The sequence below is a fragment of the Lepidochelys kempii genome, chromosome 13 (genome assembly GCF_965140285.1).
Source record: "Lepidochelys kempii isolate rLepKem1 chromosome 13, rLepKem1.hap1, whole genome shotgun sequence".
Taxonomy (NCBI): domain Eukaryota; kingdom Metazoa; phylum Chordata; order Testudines; family Cheloniidae; genus Lepidochelys; species Lepidochelys kempii.
In genome coordinates, this window is record NC_136392.1 from 14,840,374 (window position 1) to 14,858,454 (window position 18,081).

General features: G+C 39.9%; 1 protein-coding gene across 1 annotated transcript in view; it reads right to left on the bottom strand.

The window, feature by feature from the left end:
* The window catches only part of TSHZ2 (teashirt zinc finger homeobox 2), a 259,346-nt gene extending 256,549 nt beyond the window's left edge, over positions 1-2,797 (bottom strand). The window contains exon 1 of the mRNA XM_073309367.1: positions 2,669-2,797. Within this exon, the coding sequence (XP_073165468.1) occupies positions 2,669-2,708 (40 nt within the window). The 5' untranslated portion in view covers positions 2,709-2,797. The remainder of the gene's footprint in view (positions 1-2,668) is intronic.
* Positions 2,798-18,081: the final 15,284 nt, after the last annotated feature.

Consider the following 18,081-nt stretch of genomic DNA (forward strand, 5'->3'; position numbering starts at 1 on the left):
GCAAACTTTTCTTCAACATCTCTACCACCACCAAGACAAAATAAGTGCAGTCAATGCCCTCGAACTTGTGGAAGGTATAAAAAATAAAATGTGAAAATTAAAAAATATCCATTGTATTAAATCCTAAAAAAGGAACATTGGCATCTGCCTTGATGAGCTATTCATTTTCTGTTGCACATCCTGTCTAGTGTCACTTTGTTTTACCACACTTAACAAAACCTCGATACTATTCATGAAAATGAAAGTTAGTTTTGAGAACTATATAGAACAGGCAAGTGTGCTTTTTGAAATCACACACACACACACGTTCAAAGCAGGAGAACTATTGTAAGTATAAAAACCTGTCATGTTGGGTGCAACTGGATTATAGTTAAATGTCCAGTATTTTGCACATCTGAAACAACATTGATCTGAGGACAAATATAATCAAAGAAGTGCAACTCTGAGAACCAGTGCGCTTTTCCCAATAAGATTACTGAATGAGTCATGCCCTAGTTATTATGGTAATTAAAATTACTGCCTAGGTATTAAGATCCTTTACAAGAATAATACTAAACAAAATAATAATAATGTAATGAAGTTATTTTCAGGGTAACAGCATATTTTGCTGGGTCTCCACCAGGGAAATCCTGGTAGATGACAACATGGACATTATCTATAATGATTTACTTATTCTAAAGCGTCTGTTTCCATAAACCAACAAAGCTACCTCTCCCCCAACATGTTTGTAATGTACACATACTCTGACCTGAAATTCTACTTTGAACACAAAATGAAATGAAGATTCACAACACTAACAAAAGAAAAAGGAAACAATTCTAACATTGAGATCATCAACAGATGTGTGTGGTGATTGTAGTGGTGGTGGGGGGGTGATGGAAGGAAGCTATCCTACAAGTTAAAAATGTTAATGCCTCATCCAGTGCTAGACTCTTTGTGAATAAAAACAATAATAATGAATGGGCACAAAGCTCTTTTTAATAGATATGTTCCTGTATTAACTACCTTTTTGTAGTTAAAGGGGATCTCTCCTTGTTAGTAAATATACTGACCTTCTGCTTAGGTGCATGGGTATGCCCCAGAAGACTTTACCTACATACTAGTGTCCTAAATTGATGTAAATAAAGCAGAAGGTAAGATCTGTGATAAGTTTATACAAGTTTCCTATGTCCCAGGTCTCCAAAATTAATATTTACCTTTGAATAAGCCCCAAATGCTACTTTTCAAAGTTTATTCAAATGTGTCACAAAACTTGCCCATACATTTTGTCTTTAGATATAATATACTAAGTCTAGGGGTATTCAAAGCTTGGGTGTATGGAGGGGAGAATTAGCAGATGATCCCTAACTCATAAACAAAACAAAACTTAGCTTTTCTTTAAAGCACTAATCCAAGTAAAGACAGCACAGACACACACACACATTAAAAATGAAACAAGATAATAATTGTGCATTTCTGGCTAAGAGAATCTAGAGGGCAAGACTTACGTCACTGGCACTTGGGTTACCATGGTGAGTGATTTATTGATATGTATCAAGAATGAATAGATCAAAGGCAGCAAGATGACAGGTGATCAATCAAATGTCAAATCAAAGCTGGCAATCAACTGGAAAGCTGATTTTTCAGTGGGTGGGTCTGGCAGAAGAAAAATGAACTTCCATATTGCACTTCCCAGAAACAAAGCCCCAGACACAATTTAAAAAATATAAAGCAATTAAGCAGCCTAAAAGAAAACTCTTTGAAGCGATTTACTGTACAGGCCCATTGGTCTGTTTCTTTTTCCTGGCTTGAAATATTAAAAAAAAAAATAACCAAAAAAAAAAAAACTCTCTTCACAAATAAAAACCAAAACAATTCCAAAGTTGCAAACTATTTTCCTCTTTACAAAACATTTGCAAACCCCACTTGGCATTTGCTAATGTGTAACCTCGGATGCAACACAAAAGAGGAATTTGATTTGAAAATGTGGATTGTCTTCTAACAGTCAGAATGTTTAATTTTATTTCCTGTTGCAGTTTTCACCACCGATGATCAAAGGCTGAACTTCACCACCGGGTTCATCAACAGAGACAGTCCCTGTACTATTTCAGGCGCGCGCGCGCACACACACACACACACACACACACACACACACACACACACAAGTCCAGAATTGCACCAGAAACAGGGCTAAAGACAATATTTTTAAAATACCGAACCACGTTATGGAACGTGCATTTAAAAACAAAACCACCATCAAAAAAAGGCGGGGGGGGGGGCGAATAAGGAAGCAATGCAAGAATCATCAAAGGAGGGGGGAGAGTGGGGAGGAGAGAGAAGGGAAATCGAGTGGAAGAAAGTTGGGGTGGGGGAAGTTTAACAAGGAAAGGATTACAGCTAAAGAACACGAGTTGAAGAGAAGAAGAGAGAAAAAGAATAGGGTTCAATAGACACAGGCGGGTGGAGGGGAACCTCACACGGATCGTCAATTTCAGAGTAAAGATCTTCCTGGCAATAAGGAAAGAAACTGATTCAATGTCGTTAGAGTTGGGGGTGGGGAAGGATCCAGCTCAGAAAATCAGGGGTGACCCTAAATAAAATAATAAATAATAATAATAATAAAAAAGAGGAGGTTAGGATTCAAAGTGAAGAGACACAGAGGCTGTGTAAGTGGATGGCTTCTCCTTACCTGCAGCCCGCTTGGGTGCCTGCTGTTTCCTCCTTGGCATCGCTCTACTTTCTCCAATCTCACTTCTGTCCCCAGATCCAAGAACCCTGGGAAGCTCGTGTGTCTTGTTTCTCTGGCTTTCTCTGGCTCTCTCTCAGCTGGTTCCCCCAACACCCCCTCCAGCCAAGCCTCCCCCCCCCCTTTGCACTTAACTGATAGGAACCCGTTTGGTTTTTATTTTATTTTACAGAGATCTAGGTTATTATTATTTAACTGTTGCAACACTTGCTTTGCTTTGAGTCAAACATCCAAGATCAGGAGCAAATGAAAGGAACCCACAGTGCCAGAAAATAGTAATAAATAAATAACAAAATAGACATGTATATATTTAAAAGGCAGCTCTGGAAAGATTGTGGGGCTTGCTGCTTCCTCCCTTTCCTCCTCCTCCTCCTGGTAGATCTGTATGGCGGATTGGTGTGTGTGTGTGTGTGTGTGTGCGCAGAAAGCTGCAGGTTTGTTGCTGTCAGATGCCAGGCTGTGAGTGATATGGAAGAGGACAGAGAGGCTTTGGATGGAAGGAAATCTGGTATTCACACACATACACACACACACACACACACACACACACACAGGCAGGGCGAGGCGATGCCAGCAAACATCGATCCACTGAGCAAACTGAACATTAACAAACTCCTCCTCCGCGACCTGATGACAGGATGAAATTTACTCCAGGCAGACAGAAGGCAGTCAGTTTATTAAAGAGACAGGGCTTGCTGATCCCAAGCAAAAAAAAAAAAATACAAAAAAAAACCAAACAAAAAACAAACAAACAAACAAACAAAAACCCACAAACGTATGCACAGAGACACCGACAAACCCAGCCCCTGGAGTCTGCGTGCCAGCCTACCTGTACCCATCTCCCCTAAAGTTCTCCACCCTTGTTCATGCCCAAATAAGTTTCTGATCAGTGAAGTTTCTGACCCCCGCTCGTTTCTGATCAGGGCACTTTCAGAGGCTCCCTGCTTTTCTGTATTTTAGTCTTATATTAAACCTCTCGCTGTGATTTGGAAGTCCTGTAATTTCCTCTTCAGATTTTCTTCCCCAACAGCCCCCCCCCCCCTTTTAGGAAGAAGGATACATGACAAACTTCTCTCTTTAGTCCCACTTTTGAAACTAGGTTGCTGACAAGTTCCCACTGACGACTGACTTGCCAAAGTGGTAGGTGGGGGCTACAGCTGTAATAAACTATATGAAGCTTTGTTCCTTTTCTCTGCCCCCAGCCCACCCTCTCCCTCTGGAAAGTCTTGTGTGAAGGAAACTGTGTAAAAAGAAAACTGTGTCACACATTGGTAAATTGGCAATTATATTAATTGGGAGCTCCTGGCATTAGAAGAAGAACCAGCCTGGGACCTTTAGAAGAGGGGATGTTTAGCTACAGTGGGAAAATGATATAAGTATTAAACAAAATATTATACAGCATTTTCCAGCATCCTGCATCTTTATGTAGTCGTTTACACCAGTGGTTCTCAACCAGGGGTACATGTACCCCTGGGGTACACAGAGGTCTTCTGTGGGTACATCAGCTCATCTAGATATTTGCCTAGTTTTACAACAGGCTACATAAAAAACACTAGCGAAGTCAGCACAAACTAAAATTTCATACAGATAAAATGAGAAAGTAAGCAATTCCAGTAATAATGTGCTGTGACACTTTTAAATTTTTATGTCTGATTTTGTAATCAACTAGTTTTTAAGTGAGGTGAAACTTCGGGTACGCAAGACAAATCAGAATCCTGAAAGGGGTACAGAAGTCTAGAAAGGTAAAAAAAAACTGGTTTACACTAGCGTGAAGTGTGTGTAGAACTCCATCGAGATCAGTGTAGTAGTGGGGGTGTACCAAGTCAGAATATTAGGTGGGTGTGCTCCCAAAACACAAGAATGGGTGTAAATGCCTACACAAGGTGCAAGGTAGTGAAGAATTAAGGCTTTTAATAAGTGTTATATTCTTACATTAGTTTCCAATTACTCTTTTAAAGCTAACAAGCTCAGTAATAACAATAATAATTAGAGACAGGCCCAGGACTCATTGTTCAGATTCAGATATAAACTTTCCAAAAGTTCAGGAGTGATCCAGGGTTTTGTTTTGAGTCCATTTCTAATAAAAATAATAAGTATGTACCAAGAAAAGCAGTGATCCTAAAAACAGAGTTCCTATTTTTCTGTAGTACTGGATGTCCCAGCACTATTCTAATTCACTCTCTTTATTCTGGGTTTGTGGATCCTGTAATCTGTCCCCACCCAACATCTCTCCCTCCCCCCCACCCCCATCCTCACAATCTGTGTGTAAATCACTGCCTGCTCTTGTTAGACAACTTCCAAACCACGGTCAGGGTGGGGAGTGAAGGGCACTGAAAAATTTCAAACAATGAATCTGATACACGAAAGCATGACTGGTTTATTCATTTCATAGTGTCTCTTTTATAATAGCCGCTGTTAACACCATGCAGTCTTTAAAAATGGTTTGGAACACAGAGAATCAATTCTTATTCTTTTAACAGTAATTCTTATAAGTGGATTTCACTGTGGTTTAATACCTATATTTTATTATGGGGCATATCAATAATAGGGGTTTTGTTTGTTTGAATTTTCTCCTTGATTTCTATATGCTCCAAAGTGAATCATTAATATCCCACAGAATCTAATCTCTTACTTTAGGATCCTTTAAGCTGCACTACCATTGGTTGCTCAATTATAGCTAGTATTCAGCGGACACTGGAAATGCCAGCCTGGGGCTGTTCAGGAAGGTAATGAGTTTCCTAAAGGAAAGCACTGAAACGACCTTTGTATTTAGTGCCCAAATATGATTTTATGTCTATGAAAATGTCCCCTTAATTTTATTTGCCACTGCCCCCCCTTAATGCTCTGGAAATCTTTTTATCAGCAGTTTAAAATATTTATGTCACAAATAAATGCATAGTTTAAACAATGAAAAAATGAAGAGCTATAGTAATGTGCTAATTTTTCCGCTTCCCTATAGCGCAACTCTTTCATAACTGAAATGCTAGGAAAGCAGCACTCATGCCCCATGACCAGTCAATCAAAATATTACTTAACTCTAAGATAACGGGCCTGATTCTCCAGGCGGCCTTACATCTTGCCTGGCCACTTACATCTGTGCTCAGCCAGTGTTCTATGCTGCCATATGTGTGAATGGCTTGGTCAAGTTTGCATTCACTTTGCACCAGTGTAAACGCAGGATGTAAGATGCTGGAGAATCCAACATGCAACTATAGCATCATTATCCCTTGAAGACGGGTCTCACATTATATTACTCATAGGATGAGGCATTGAAAGTTATTCTACTGGTTCAAGCAGTGGAATATGACTCAGGGAACCAGGATTCTGTTTTCACCATTCACACTGGCTGAATTTGTGCCCTTGAACACTTAAACTTTTGTGCCTCAGTTCTACATCTGTGAGTTCTTATCACCCCTTTCTAGCCCCATCTTCTCCTGGTCATGCATCTGAGATGAAAGACATTATGTATTTGATCAGAATATTTTGCTTACTTCTCCTGTGTCTCTTTAAAGGAAAATTGAATTAAAAGCTTTTTAACAGCAAGTCATTGTGCACTGCCTATTTTGTCATTTGTTTACATGTTGATAAGCAATTTTGGGGGGAAGAATCCACTCTGTTTTGAATTTCTCTCTCACTCAGGGTCCACTGCTTATGTGGTAATTTAAAAGGTTTAACACAAAGTTAAACACAAAGTTTAACTAGAGCAATGATTTGGTGTAGTCTTGGATCAGCAAGTAGAAGCTATTGTTCTCCACAGGCAATGGCTTACATCCAAGTGCTACAAACTGGGTATGGTATTTGCATCTGCAGTGACTTTTTAGGTCACAGTATGTAAGATGAGAAAGTCACTGTTTTAAATGGTTACTCCCTAGGGAAAGGGAAATTGAGAAGATGGACTTCTGAGCACAGCACTAGTGAGATGTCACCTTATCCTCAGTGATAAATGGGAGCATTAACAAGGCTTGGTTGAGAGGAAACCTACAGATTTATGGCTTCCTGTCTCCACCAGCAGATGTCATTATGGCTGACAGAACAGAATGCCTTTCAAGAGGGAACTGGGATGGGATTATGAAGAAGAGGAAAAAAGCAAGCAAAATCTGGTGTCCATTTTTATACACTAGTCAGAATCCGTTTATAATTTTGAATAGACCTGACACTGCATAGCATCTGTGGACTCACTCCTTCTGTTGTTTATAACTAAGTTGGAGAAGGTAATTTAGCATCTCTCTCAGCACAGAAAGAAACCATAATATTTGCTGAAAGCATCTTTGCACACTTAGCAATGAAAGTTTGAATAGATAGCACCGGATGCTATCTTGGCTTATCTGGAATAGTTTTAATGGGTGTTTAATATTTACCTTGGAAATGTGGTAATTGATTCTGAAGCACTATTGAATTGTATCTATTTTTATTACATTACAGAATAATATTTCTCTTTCCTGTACTGGCAAAATGTTATGACCAGTTATGGCAGTAGCAGTTATGCATGCTCAAAGAAATATAATCAAATCTCATGCTTCAGGGCATAACATGAATCCTAAAGGGGTCAGGAAGAATTTTTCTTTTCTTATTTATGGCGATATACAACCAATTGGATGCATTATTGGAGTTTTTCCCCTTCTTTTGTTGGATACGGATTTGACAGAGGAGTAGTCTGATCTGGGATGGCAAATTCTATGTTCCTAAGATGTCTTTCTGTTGTACTGAGATTTTGGCCTGATTTCTCAAAAGAATGCACACAACTGCATAACTCATTTGTACCTCATGGTGGTAATTGTGCATGGAAATGACCAGTTACAGGTCTCCATGGTCATTTCAGATGCAAATTAAAAGCCACACTGTGGCACCCTTGCTCACCTCAGATAGTAGTTTATATCATATGTAGTCATACTGATGTCAGTGGGACTACTTAATAAGTAGCACCTTACTCTTTGTGAGTAAGGGTATCACAATCTGGTCCTATCACATTGCTGGGTGCAATGGTGGTAACTGCATATACATTTTTCCAGTCTGGAAGGCTTCTATACACACTTACATAACTCATCCTGACTGACCTTCACTCAGTTCCTGATGGCCCACGTAGGACTGACTCCACAGGTGGAGTGACTGACTCCATGGACACCATACAATGAGGGGAGCGTTTCAGTTGGACTCAGAGAAATGTCACTAGATCTTTGCTTACATGCATCCCATGATCCAGAAGACACATAAGGAAAGCAGATGGAGAGCTGCCTCTATTCCCACCCTAGGCTGGAATAGCAGCCTTGGTGGTAAATTCCACTCCCTTCCTTCCAGGCAGTTGCCTGCACAAAGCTCAATTGCACCAGCATTGTGTGGGGACAGGTAAATTTCACTCTATGGGATGAAATCCTGATACTGCTAATAATTTATGCCTAAGATAACATCACACAGCATTTCCAAAGCCCTTTGCCACCTAATCTTTACCTGAAGGATTCGCCCTTTGGTTGCAAAGAAGGCATTTCAGTTTGAACTTTAATCTAACTGCAAAAGGAATCTTTTTCATGTCCAAGTAATGAGGGCTACCTCCTTCAGCCCTTGCATCTGTGGTTTATCTTTCATTACAATATCATCAGCTAAAGTATCACTCAGGACTATACATAAGGGCTCACCATGTATTTTTTTTCCCTCTCACAGCCGTTTTACAGCATTTATAATTCAGCCTCAAAAATATGCTCCAAACTGAAACTTGACTTGGAAGAACTCAGTTTAGGGGTAAGATTTTTCTTGTTTTAAATTGCACAAATATCTTTTAAAAACATACGTCAGAAAGAGAGAGACAAGGTGGGTAAGGTAATATCTGTTACTGGCCCAACTTCTGCTGGTGAAAGAGACAAGCTTTCAAGCTTACACAGGAGTTCTTCTGCAGGGTCTACGTGAGCTTGAAAGCTTGTCTGTCTTCTGTTGAAAAGAAGTTGGCCCAATAAAAGATATTACCTCTCCCATCTGATCTCTCCAATGTCCTGGGAGCAACACTGCAAACAACTTCTGAAATAAGCACGGACACATTTTAACACCATCTCTCAATCATATTGATATATCCTGTATTAATTGGTCTGATCTCTTTTTTCTATGTCTGAAGTAGAGCCTGACCTAAAACCACCTGATGTTCTGATTCAGTGGATTTTGGATCAAGCCCTTTTCTACATGTCCATTAGGGTAAAGACATCTTATTTGTCAGCAAAATGCCAAGAACATTGTTGGTATCTTCTAAATAATAACGATTAATTAAAACTGTCGGCTAATGGTTCCCCTCCCACTTAAATATGTTTTGCTGAAAACAATTATTATTTCATTTTCATCAAAAAACTGAAAACTGTATTTTTAGTGGAGGTTTTGACAAAAACTAAAAAAAAAAATTAACTGAAAAAGTGTATGTCTTGCATAATTTTCTGTTTCAAGAAAAAAGTCATTTTCCATTAAAAACAACTTTTTGATGGAATATTTTTGATCACCTCTGTGTTTAACAGCCATATCAATATCAGTTTTACATTACAGGAGTTGCTGAAAACCCACCCTCCAATCCCCTACACCAGTAAGTAGTTTGATGATGATGACATGTTTCTTCACCAATAACACCAGAAAGCATCACAGCACACAATATTTAGAGGGTCTAAATGAAAGTTCCTGAAGAAAGGAATTCCAGGATGGCTGTGCCAGTGAATCTCTCACTCCATCCTAAACTTCCTCTGTTGTTCCTACTTTAGCTATGGTACATAACCCACCATTTGGAAACTCTCTGTGATGCCTACAGCAGGTGCAAAAAAGTGCATAAAGGAACTAATCAACCACAGTCAGAAGGATTGGTGAGAACCTGAAGCAAACAAATGCTACTGGTGATGATAACCTTGTGCTTGAGGATCCATCTACAGAAGGCTCCATACCTGTGATTTGTCCATGCTCACAGGGCCTTTGAGACACATGTTCCCCTGAACCAGTCTGAGGTCCACAGGCTGTGAGTACCTTGAGCCAGACTGCTCTCTGGTGCAACTTCATCTATGTGACTAGAGTTACACCAGGGATGAGTCTGGCCTTTTGTTCCTAAAAGTCATATTTGTGAGAGAATCCTATGTCCATAAGCTGTCCACAGCCCTGCTTGTCCATAGCCAGAGGAGAGAGGTTGCATCTCCTAGGAAAGGCAAGAAAGGAGGAAAGAAGAAGCAGTTTTCCCACAGAGAGCACAACACTTACTCTCTTACAGAGGCCAAACAGCTGTGGAGTGGTGGACGCACTGAATAGCCAGGTGGGAGCAGAAGATGTGAGGCCACTTACAAGGACCAGTAATTGTGTTACTAGGGACTCTTTGCTAATGTATTTCTCTCATTCGATCAAAGATTGAAAGGGCCATCCAAAAAAGAGAGCCAATAAATTAGGAAAATATATTACGGAGTTGACGAAACCAGATAAACATCTGCAAGAGACTTTGAACTGGGTGGAATAAATGTCACCCAGCTGCTAGTCCTGAATATAATGCAGAGCTAAGGTATAGATTTTCAGGGCAGAAATTACTTATAAAAATAGCTCTAACAGTGCTGATGTGGAGAAGTAAGCAAATCCTCCTAGCTATCTGAGTAATTTAATTATAAAGCACCCAATCACCATGGTATTGGGACATATACTATCCATTACAGTGTAAATGAATTGTTCTTGTGCAGGGTAAGCCTCTTCTTTCTTTTATTGCTATTATTATTTATTATTACTATTATTTATAGTTAGAGTAAAGAATTATACTGGCTCTTGGAATTATTTATATGTGAGTGGTTTTTGGCTAAAATTATATTGTTGCTCTCTAATGCATTTAATATCCTGTGATAATGGCTGTGAGAAAGGTGAGCTGCTAAATACTCTAATAATCTGAAATTCTCAATTTTGCCACACCATGTCACCCACTGAGCCATGCAGGGATTTTTTTTTATACATATGTCAAGAAAAGTTATATGGACAAATACAACTTACACATACAAAGCACATTAGGTAAGTAAACAACACAGAGAAACCTTAACTGAAAGACTAATGCCCTCAAAAGGAACAAAACATTTATTGTGATTTTAATTGAAATGTAACTTTTTTGAAAATCTATTGTTGTAACAAGAGACAAAGTCTATTTTAAATAAGGAAACATCAATAATCTCTTTTGAGTCATTCTTCTCTAGCAAGAAGCTTCAGGGACATTTTGGGGAGAGGTGGAGTGGAGAAGGTCCACTTTCTTTGAAGGAAATGTTTACATTCTATGGCAGAACAAACCTTTGGCAAAATTCTGCCCTGGAAAATCCCACTGAATTCAATAGAAACAACTGCACTTCTAGAGCTCTTTCCAGAGGTTCACAGATTATGAGGCCAGAAGAGACGATTGTAATCACCTAGTCTGACTTCCTGTATAATGCAGGCCACTGGATTATACCAAGCCCTACAGGATGGAGAAAGAAGAGAGGCAGAATTGAACAATAAAGATAAAATGTGTCATTTCCTAGTCTGCAATGGAGGACCAGGGTGTCATAGCTTCCATTTCTTTGTTTATGAGAACCTCCTTCCAGTGATCTATGTCCTCACATCTGGTAGGAGTTCTGTATAATGCTGCTCCCTACATATATTCATGATTATGGTCATCGTATAGTAAGCTTTGGATAAGCAAATTTACAGTCCACTAAAAAGCCTGTCTATAGGTAGTGTCAGTCAACACAATCTACTGTACAAGCTATGGGCTCTGACTAGCCCTCTGCACAGCCCCATTGAAGACAGTGATAATAATTGTATTTTTACAGTCCGCCCCATCCAAGGATCTCAAAACACTTTTAAAGGGCTAATTAATTAAGCCCTACAACCCCTCGCCCCATATATGAAGAACTATAGTTGCATTTCAGGATTCCTAACTGCAAGGGATTTTCTCTCTAATGACTGCTCCTTCAACCACATCCCATGTAAATAATTTGGCCTATTTTCAATTCCCAACATGCCAGGGGTGTTTGCTACTGTCTCACTCTCTCACAGCCATAAACAAATCAAATAGCTGCTGACAATGCTGGCATATCGTGTGAAAGAGGGAGTGGCCTCTGACTGTGGCAAATGGAAGCCTTTATAATGAACGCAAAAGGCAGAATTCCAGTGGCTTGAGGCATAAAGGCCCTGCAAGCAGTTATACAACCTGCTGTTTGCGTAAGGCCTGAATCTGCTCTGATTTGGATTTCTATTGGTTTAAATGGAGTTACTCCTGATTTGTACCAGTGTAAGTGTGATCAGAACCAATCCCATGAATCTACAAATTTCTTATGTCTGTCATTGTGGGGTTGTGAATCATAAAGTTAATAATAATCTTGCATTTTTGGAGAACATTTCTGTAGAAAAGTGGTCATTAAATTGGGTTTCTCAGAGTATTATGGGGTGGACCTTTACTTCCTATTTAGTTAGTGGATGTTCCCCCTCCCCCCAATCTGTTATTTAGGTGAATAAAGCAGCATATTCCCAGCCTGCAGTCCTGTAAGACTGTTTCTGGTGCACTAAACAGTCCCATTACAAAAATGGTGATGAGGAAAAACATAAGCATGGCACCTTACGAGGAAATGGAGGCATTTTGTGCAGAAAATAAAGATGGCAGCAATATATTGACAGATAGGGCCACTATTTCATCAACATGGAAATAAAAAAAAAGTGTTGCAAACTTCATTAATTAATTGTTTGAATGACAATTGTCTGTATTATTTACATCTATCATGTTGACCTCTACTAAAGTGCAGCAGCTCTGTAACAGCACATCACAAAAGTGCATGACAGTTTAGAACAGGAAGTAAAGAATACCTTACCCAATAAAACAGATACAGACTGTAGTCATCCAAACTAGGCTTTGGGCCAGAACATTAGGGGTAATGCCTTTATGCTTGCAAAAAAATTCTAGGGCATTTTTCATGGGCATGGGCAATCAAGTCCTCTATGGGTATGTCTACATTGCAGTTAAACACTCGCAAATGGCCTGTGTCAGTGACTTGGGTTCACAGGACTCAGGCTGTGGGTTTGTAAAACTTCTGTGTAGACGTTTGCGCAGAGGCTGAAGTCCGAGCTGTGGAATCCCATAAAGGACAGGGTCCCTGAGCACAGGCTCCAACCCACGGCTCAAATACCTACACAGCAATTTTTAGACCCTTAGCCCAAGCCCTTGAGACATACCATGTAGGCATACCCTATGTCTTTTCAAAAAGAAACAGCCATTTATGAGAGACTTGTCACTGCGGTATCTATATCTCTCATGGCAAAGTTACTTCTACCGTCATGTACAGGTTCAGAAATGTTTTAGAGAAGAGAATGCAAGTGACATCTACTGAAACCTCAACACTCCAAATCCAACTGACCTCATCCCACTAAGCTGATCAGAACTGAAGAGTGCAGAGTTTGTGATTTTAGTTGTGCTAACCTACTCTAGGGTTAGTTTAGAAATGTACTTTGCATGACATAACCCTTTATTGCTTTGTGCAGGTAGCAGAGCACCCTTCTTATCAGAGTATAGATCCTCCTGATGTTTGCAGGTACAACATCCATATTTTTCAAAAAGTTTGATCAGCTCAATTAAAAAAATCTCCCATAAAAAGCAAAAGACTTTTACGGGATCAGAATATTCTAATTCTGAGGAACAATATTAAGAATGGAGACATTTTTGTGGAAATTGATTGACACTTTTGTGGGCCTCCATCTACTTCTGCTTTTCATACAAACTGTGTAGTAAATGCAGGTAAAAAAAATTACCTGTCAAAATATAGCTCTGTTTGGTTACCTCTGTCCATGGGACAATTTTAGCAACTTGTCAATCAACGGGCTGCTAAATAGCCTCTCCAAAGCACAATACGCTATTTCAGACGACATGAGCGTGTCAATCATTTATTGAATCAAAGCCAAATTTGAAGCAGAGCAAAGCCCAGTTTGTCAATCACTCCTCGGTATTCTCTCCGCTAACCACCTGACAGCTTTTAACTTTTCACTTTTATATTCTGTGCAGCTAGTTAAGATCCTTTCATTTTTAATTGGGCTCCTTTTATGATTGGTAGCTAAGCAACTAATATGTTGTTTTATATGGTAATAATGGGCCCAAAACTTGAGAGCTTTCTTGACCATTCCTGTTTGTGCTTGGGAAACTATTTTCCTTCAAGTTGCTAAATAGCAGAAACAGTTATTTAATTATGGGTTGTCCTGTTGTTTCTATCTATAAACACTTTTGGCACTGTTTAAAAATAAACACTGCATGAGCTGGCAAATATATACTGCGTGAATTTAATTCGTGATAGAGTGTCTTGGAATTTCACAGCTAATTACAGGGAAAATTGGGTGCAGAAATGATAGGGGTGCCAAAAAAGTAGTTAAAAAACATTAGAGATGGACCCAGCTCAAAACCTCAGCTCTGACCCCTCCTGAAAAGTTCCAGCCCAAACATTGCACATCTGTCCTTGTATCTATCACGCACTAAATCACAGTATCTGTGGATCAGTGGCAATAAGGAGGTTTAGGGTTCAACAGAATTTCAATCCACAGATGTATTGGCATGGAATAGCTGGAGAAGAGTGGGTCCTGGAGAGCAGGACTTGGGTGGGAATGATGGATGATTCCGGCTGCCCTTGGCTGCCTCTCATTTTTGAATGTAACATGCTGCTAGGTTATGTATTCATTACAGGGCATGATTGAAGAGAGCACATGATGCTAAATTCACACACAAAGAACAGGAAGACAACACCTCCTGTAGGCTAAACCCACCAGAGAATCACAATTTCATAGCTGCTACAGAATTTCTAACCCCCTCATCTCCATTTTCTGGCCCCAGTGGCATCAGTGCTAGCAAACAAGCTAACACTGCCCAGAACACCCTCAGAGACTCTTCTATCTGTAGGCCCTTTCCTCCCTCTCTGATGCTTTGCTTATCAGACAATAGTGTATAAAAAGAAGCTGTCTCCTTTATGACCACCACTCTTTTCCTTCTGCCTGAGGTAGGCTGTGCCCTGGTTCAGTGTGCCACATAGAGGAATAAGGCTCGCACGCACCCTTGTGCAACTGCTCAGATTGTAGCTGAGTGATGTGAAGTACTCTACCGCCTCCCCTACCACAAGCAAGTGGGCAGAGCTGGCTGGATGTATATGGAGGCTAGTACGCTGTTCTCTTTTAAGGGCTGCAACAACCTACTGATCAGTCCTCCACTCCCAGCAGAACAGGGCACCACCTGAAGAATTGTGCCTCGGGGCACAATGCCTTCCAATGTTTCCTATGGAGGCAATGCATCTATGCATGCCCCCTTTCTCAGGGGTGTCTCAAAAGGGTCCATTGAGCCTTCATCAATTCCATTGAATCTAAAGGATTGCTCTGCATTGCAATCCATTGCCACAGAAGAGATCACGACTGGATGTACGTGAACCTCTGATACAGAAACTTGAAGCCAGTTATCACACTGTAGTCTGTATTGTAGACTCTTGATAATAGACTACTAAAAGCTGAAAGGAAAACAGCAGAAAAGGTCAGGAGCCTACTGGAAATAAAGAGATTCTGAAGAAACATGATTTCAATAGCAGATTCATAAAAAAGAAACACCCCTTTACAAATTCACCTTTAAGGCAAAAGGGCCTCTAAATCAAAACCTTCCAGCTTTCACTCTTATTCCAGGTGAAATTCCTAATTCAAACAAAGTTTCCAAGACCAGAATAGGTTCTCTAGAGTAGAGTAACCTCTAAAAGCTAGAACAAGCTGGTGAACTAGGCTAAACCTCCAGGCTGGAGCAATATTCAGAGCTATACCACATTCCCAATCTACACTCTACAAAAACCCCTAGCTAGAATGAGGTCCTCCAAGCTAGAACAGACTCTTCACTAAATGCAGCATACAAACTGGAAGAAGAGAGGTATGTGCCCGGAGACCATTTTATGGTCCCTCATCCCCACCCCATAAAGTTTTGGCCAATCAACACCCTCCACTTGGCATAAAATGGAGTCTCACAACTAGCAGCAAATGCTGTAGTCTCTTCTATTATAAAAAAACAAAACAAAACCATCAATGCATTACCCCAAGGTAAAGATACATAAGTCTGGATATTATTCCTTGATAAGGGAAGTTAAAAAGGAGAAACCACATACACAGTGCACACCCTATAATTCTCTTTGGGTTCTGTTTTCCTTTCTGTTTTGGGGACTCATTAAGGAATTTTAATACAAATAACACTTTACTCATTAAATCCTTTTACAAACTTACACCCTGGGATTCTATGCATTGTGCACTGTTCTATCACTAAGTATCACCTTACTGGCCATGAGTTTGATCACAAACCTGATATACTGATATGTTTGACAAAACTTTAGAAAGCATGGACTTGGTTTTGCGAGAAGCTGTAATGAGTTTTGAGTCACCCTAGGACAGTTGGTTGCATGGGCTGGTAACCAAATGAACTCACTGTTCTCATCTGAATTTCACTTTTTGTTTCTGCATTTATTTTTACTCCCAGACTCAAATTGCTAGTGGCTGAGAACCTATGAAAACTGAAATCAGGGAGGAGAATAAAAAGGCTCAGATGGACCCCTGCAAACAGAAATCTCTGGTCTCATTGTGATTTCACAAGGGGGAATTGTGTCTGTAAACCACAGGCCTGAGTAGGGAGCGTGGTGGAGCTTTGGAGGGGATTGTGCTGCGAGTGGAGGGCATACCCTTCTCCTTGGGGGAAGATCTTAGTGTATTGTTGAAGCTATGTACATTGTAAATCTCAACAAAAATTAGGCTGTGGGGGAGGGGAGGGAACAACCAGGTTTTGCTCTCTTATTCTGGTGTAGTTCAGGAGTTATGGAGTTAAACCAGTGTGTAACTGGTGTGAGATCAAAACTGGGCCCCATGTATGTTTAATAGCATTCTGGTAAATGGGTTTTAAGTTTGCTTGACTATATTAATGATCCTTTAAGAGATTTTTTTCCCATGCACAGATATGCATTATTTATACAATCAGACATTTGCAAAAGTTTATAAGTTTAGAAAAGGTTTATGATCCCAGACTGCTGCCACAATTTGGCACAGATTGTCAATCTTGGCTCGAAGGAAGCACAGGCCTGACTGAACATGATGCTAAGCTATCATAGTTCAGGCATCCTAGTAGAGCAGAGGGGAAACCCACACAGCACCCACCTACACAGCACCTGGTCTGTGAATCAGTAGAGACTCTCAACAGAGGAGCTAAGATGCACAGACCATAAATATTATACCAATAAGAAAAGGGCAGGGTCAGGAAAGCAAGCAGCACTTGAAAGGAGGTTTTTAAGCCGCTCTGTGCTTGTCATACTTACTCAGTTAACAATACAAAGATGTCCTCCTGTCTGAGTTCTTTTTATCACTATTGTCCGATAACTCCTCCTAAGCTATATCTAATTCCAGGGGCCTTTTGTCCTGGCAAGGAGGATGCTTTTAATGTGTGTGTGTATGTACATCATACATTAGAAATATTGTCATTTATGAAACCCACTCTGAATGACAATACTAAATCTCTTCTGAGGTTACCAACTGTTAAAAGACTGGAAAGAAATGTTTAAAAATATCATGATAATAGGTTTATATTATCCAGTGCCTTTTATCCCAGAGTGCTTTACAAACATAGGGCCTGATTCTGCCCTCCTTCCTTTTGGTGAGTGGCAGTTTACTCTGCCGTTTCATTGAAATCAACTATATGCTATAAATGGGTAGACCGTATACGATATATGGGTCACCTAATCCATTGCAGAAATGCAACTGCCTCTGGCGTGAAATGTGGCAACTCGTGTAACAGTTGCTATTAAAAAGAGAGTATTTATCAACACCTATTGCACATCAGTATCTAAGCTACCCCCATTTTCTGCCTATACTTAGAATTGACAATATCTGTGATACCTGTGGCAAACATTACCTTTTCCAATGGCTCATGCTGCTCCTGTACCACGACAGTTAAGGCCAAGAAATGAAGAATACTTTTTCTCATTGGAAATACAAGGGGGTTGGTTAGGCAGAATGTAATTACCAAGGAATTTGACCAGGATATTAAGTTTAATACTCTGACTCTCCCAGCGATTAAAAATGGGATCTTTTGAACTCAAGCTTGGGGGCTTGAGTTCATCTCTCAACCAAGTGCCCACTAACCAGATACACAGTACGACCTACTGATCATCAGCACTCCTACTTGTATTATACCTTGGTGTAGTTGGAGATCTCTCTTCCAAACACTAATCTACCAGTTGACAGCAGTTTGAGCACTTACAGGATGATATGGCTATAAGATAATATTAGTCTAATATTTATAAATATCCTAAACAACATAACTGAAATAATTTAAAATACTAAAGCTATCTTTTAAAACAGAGAAGCAAGAC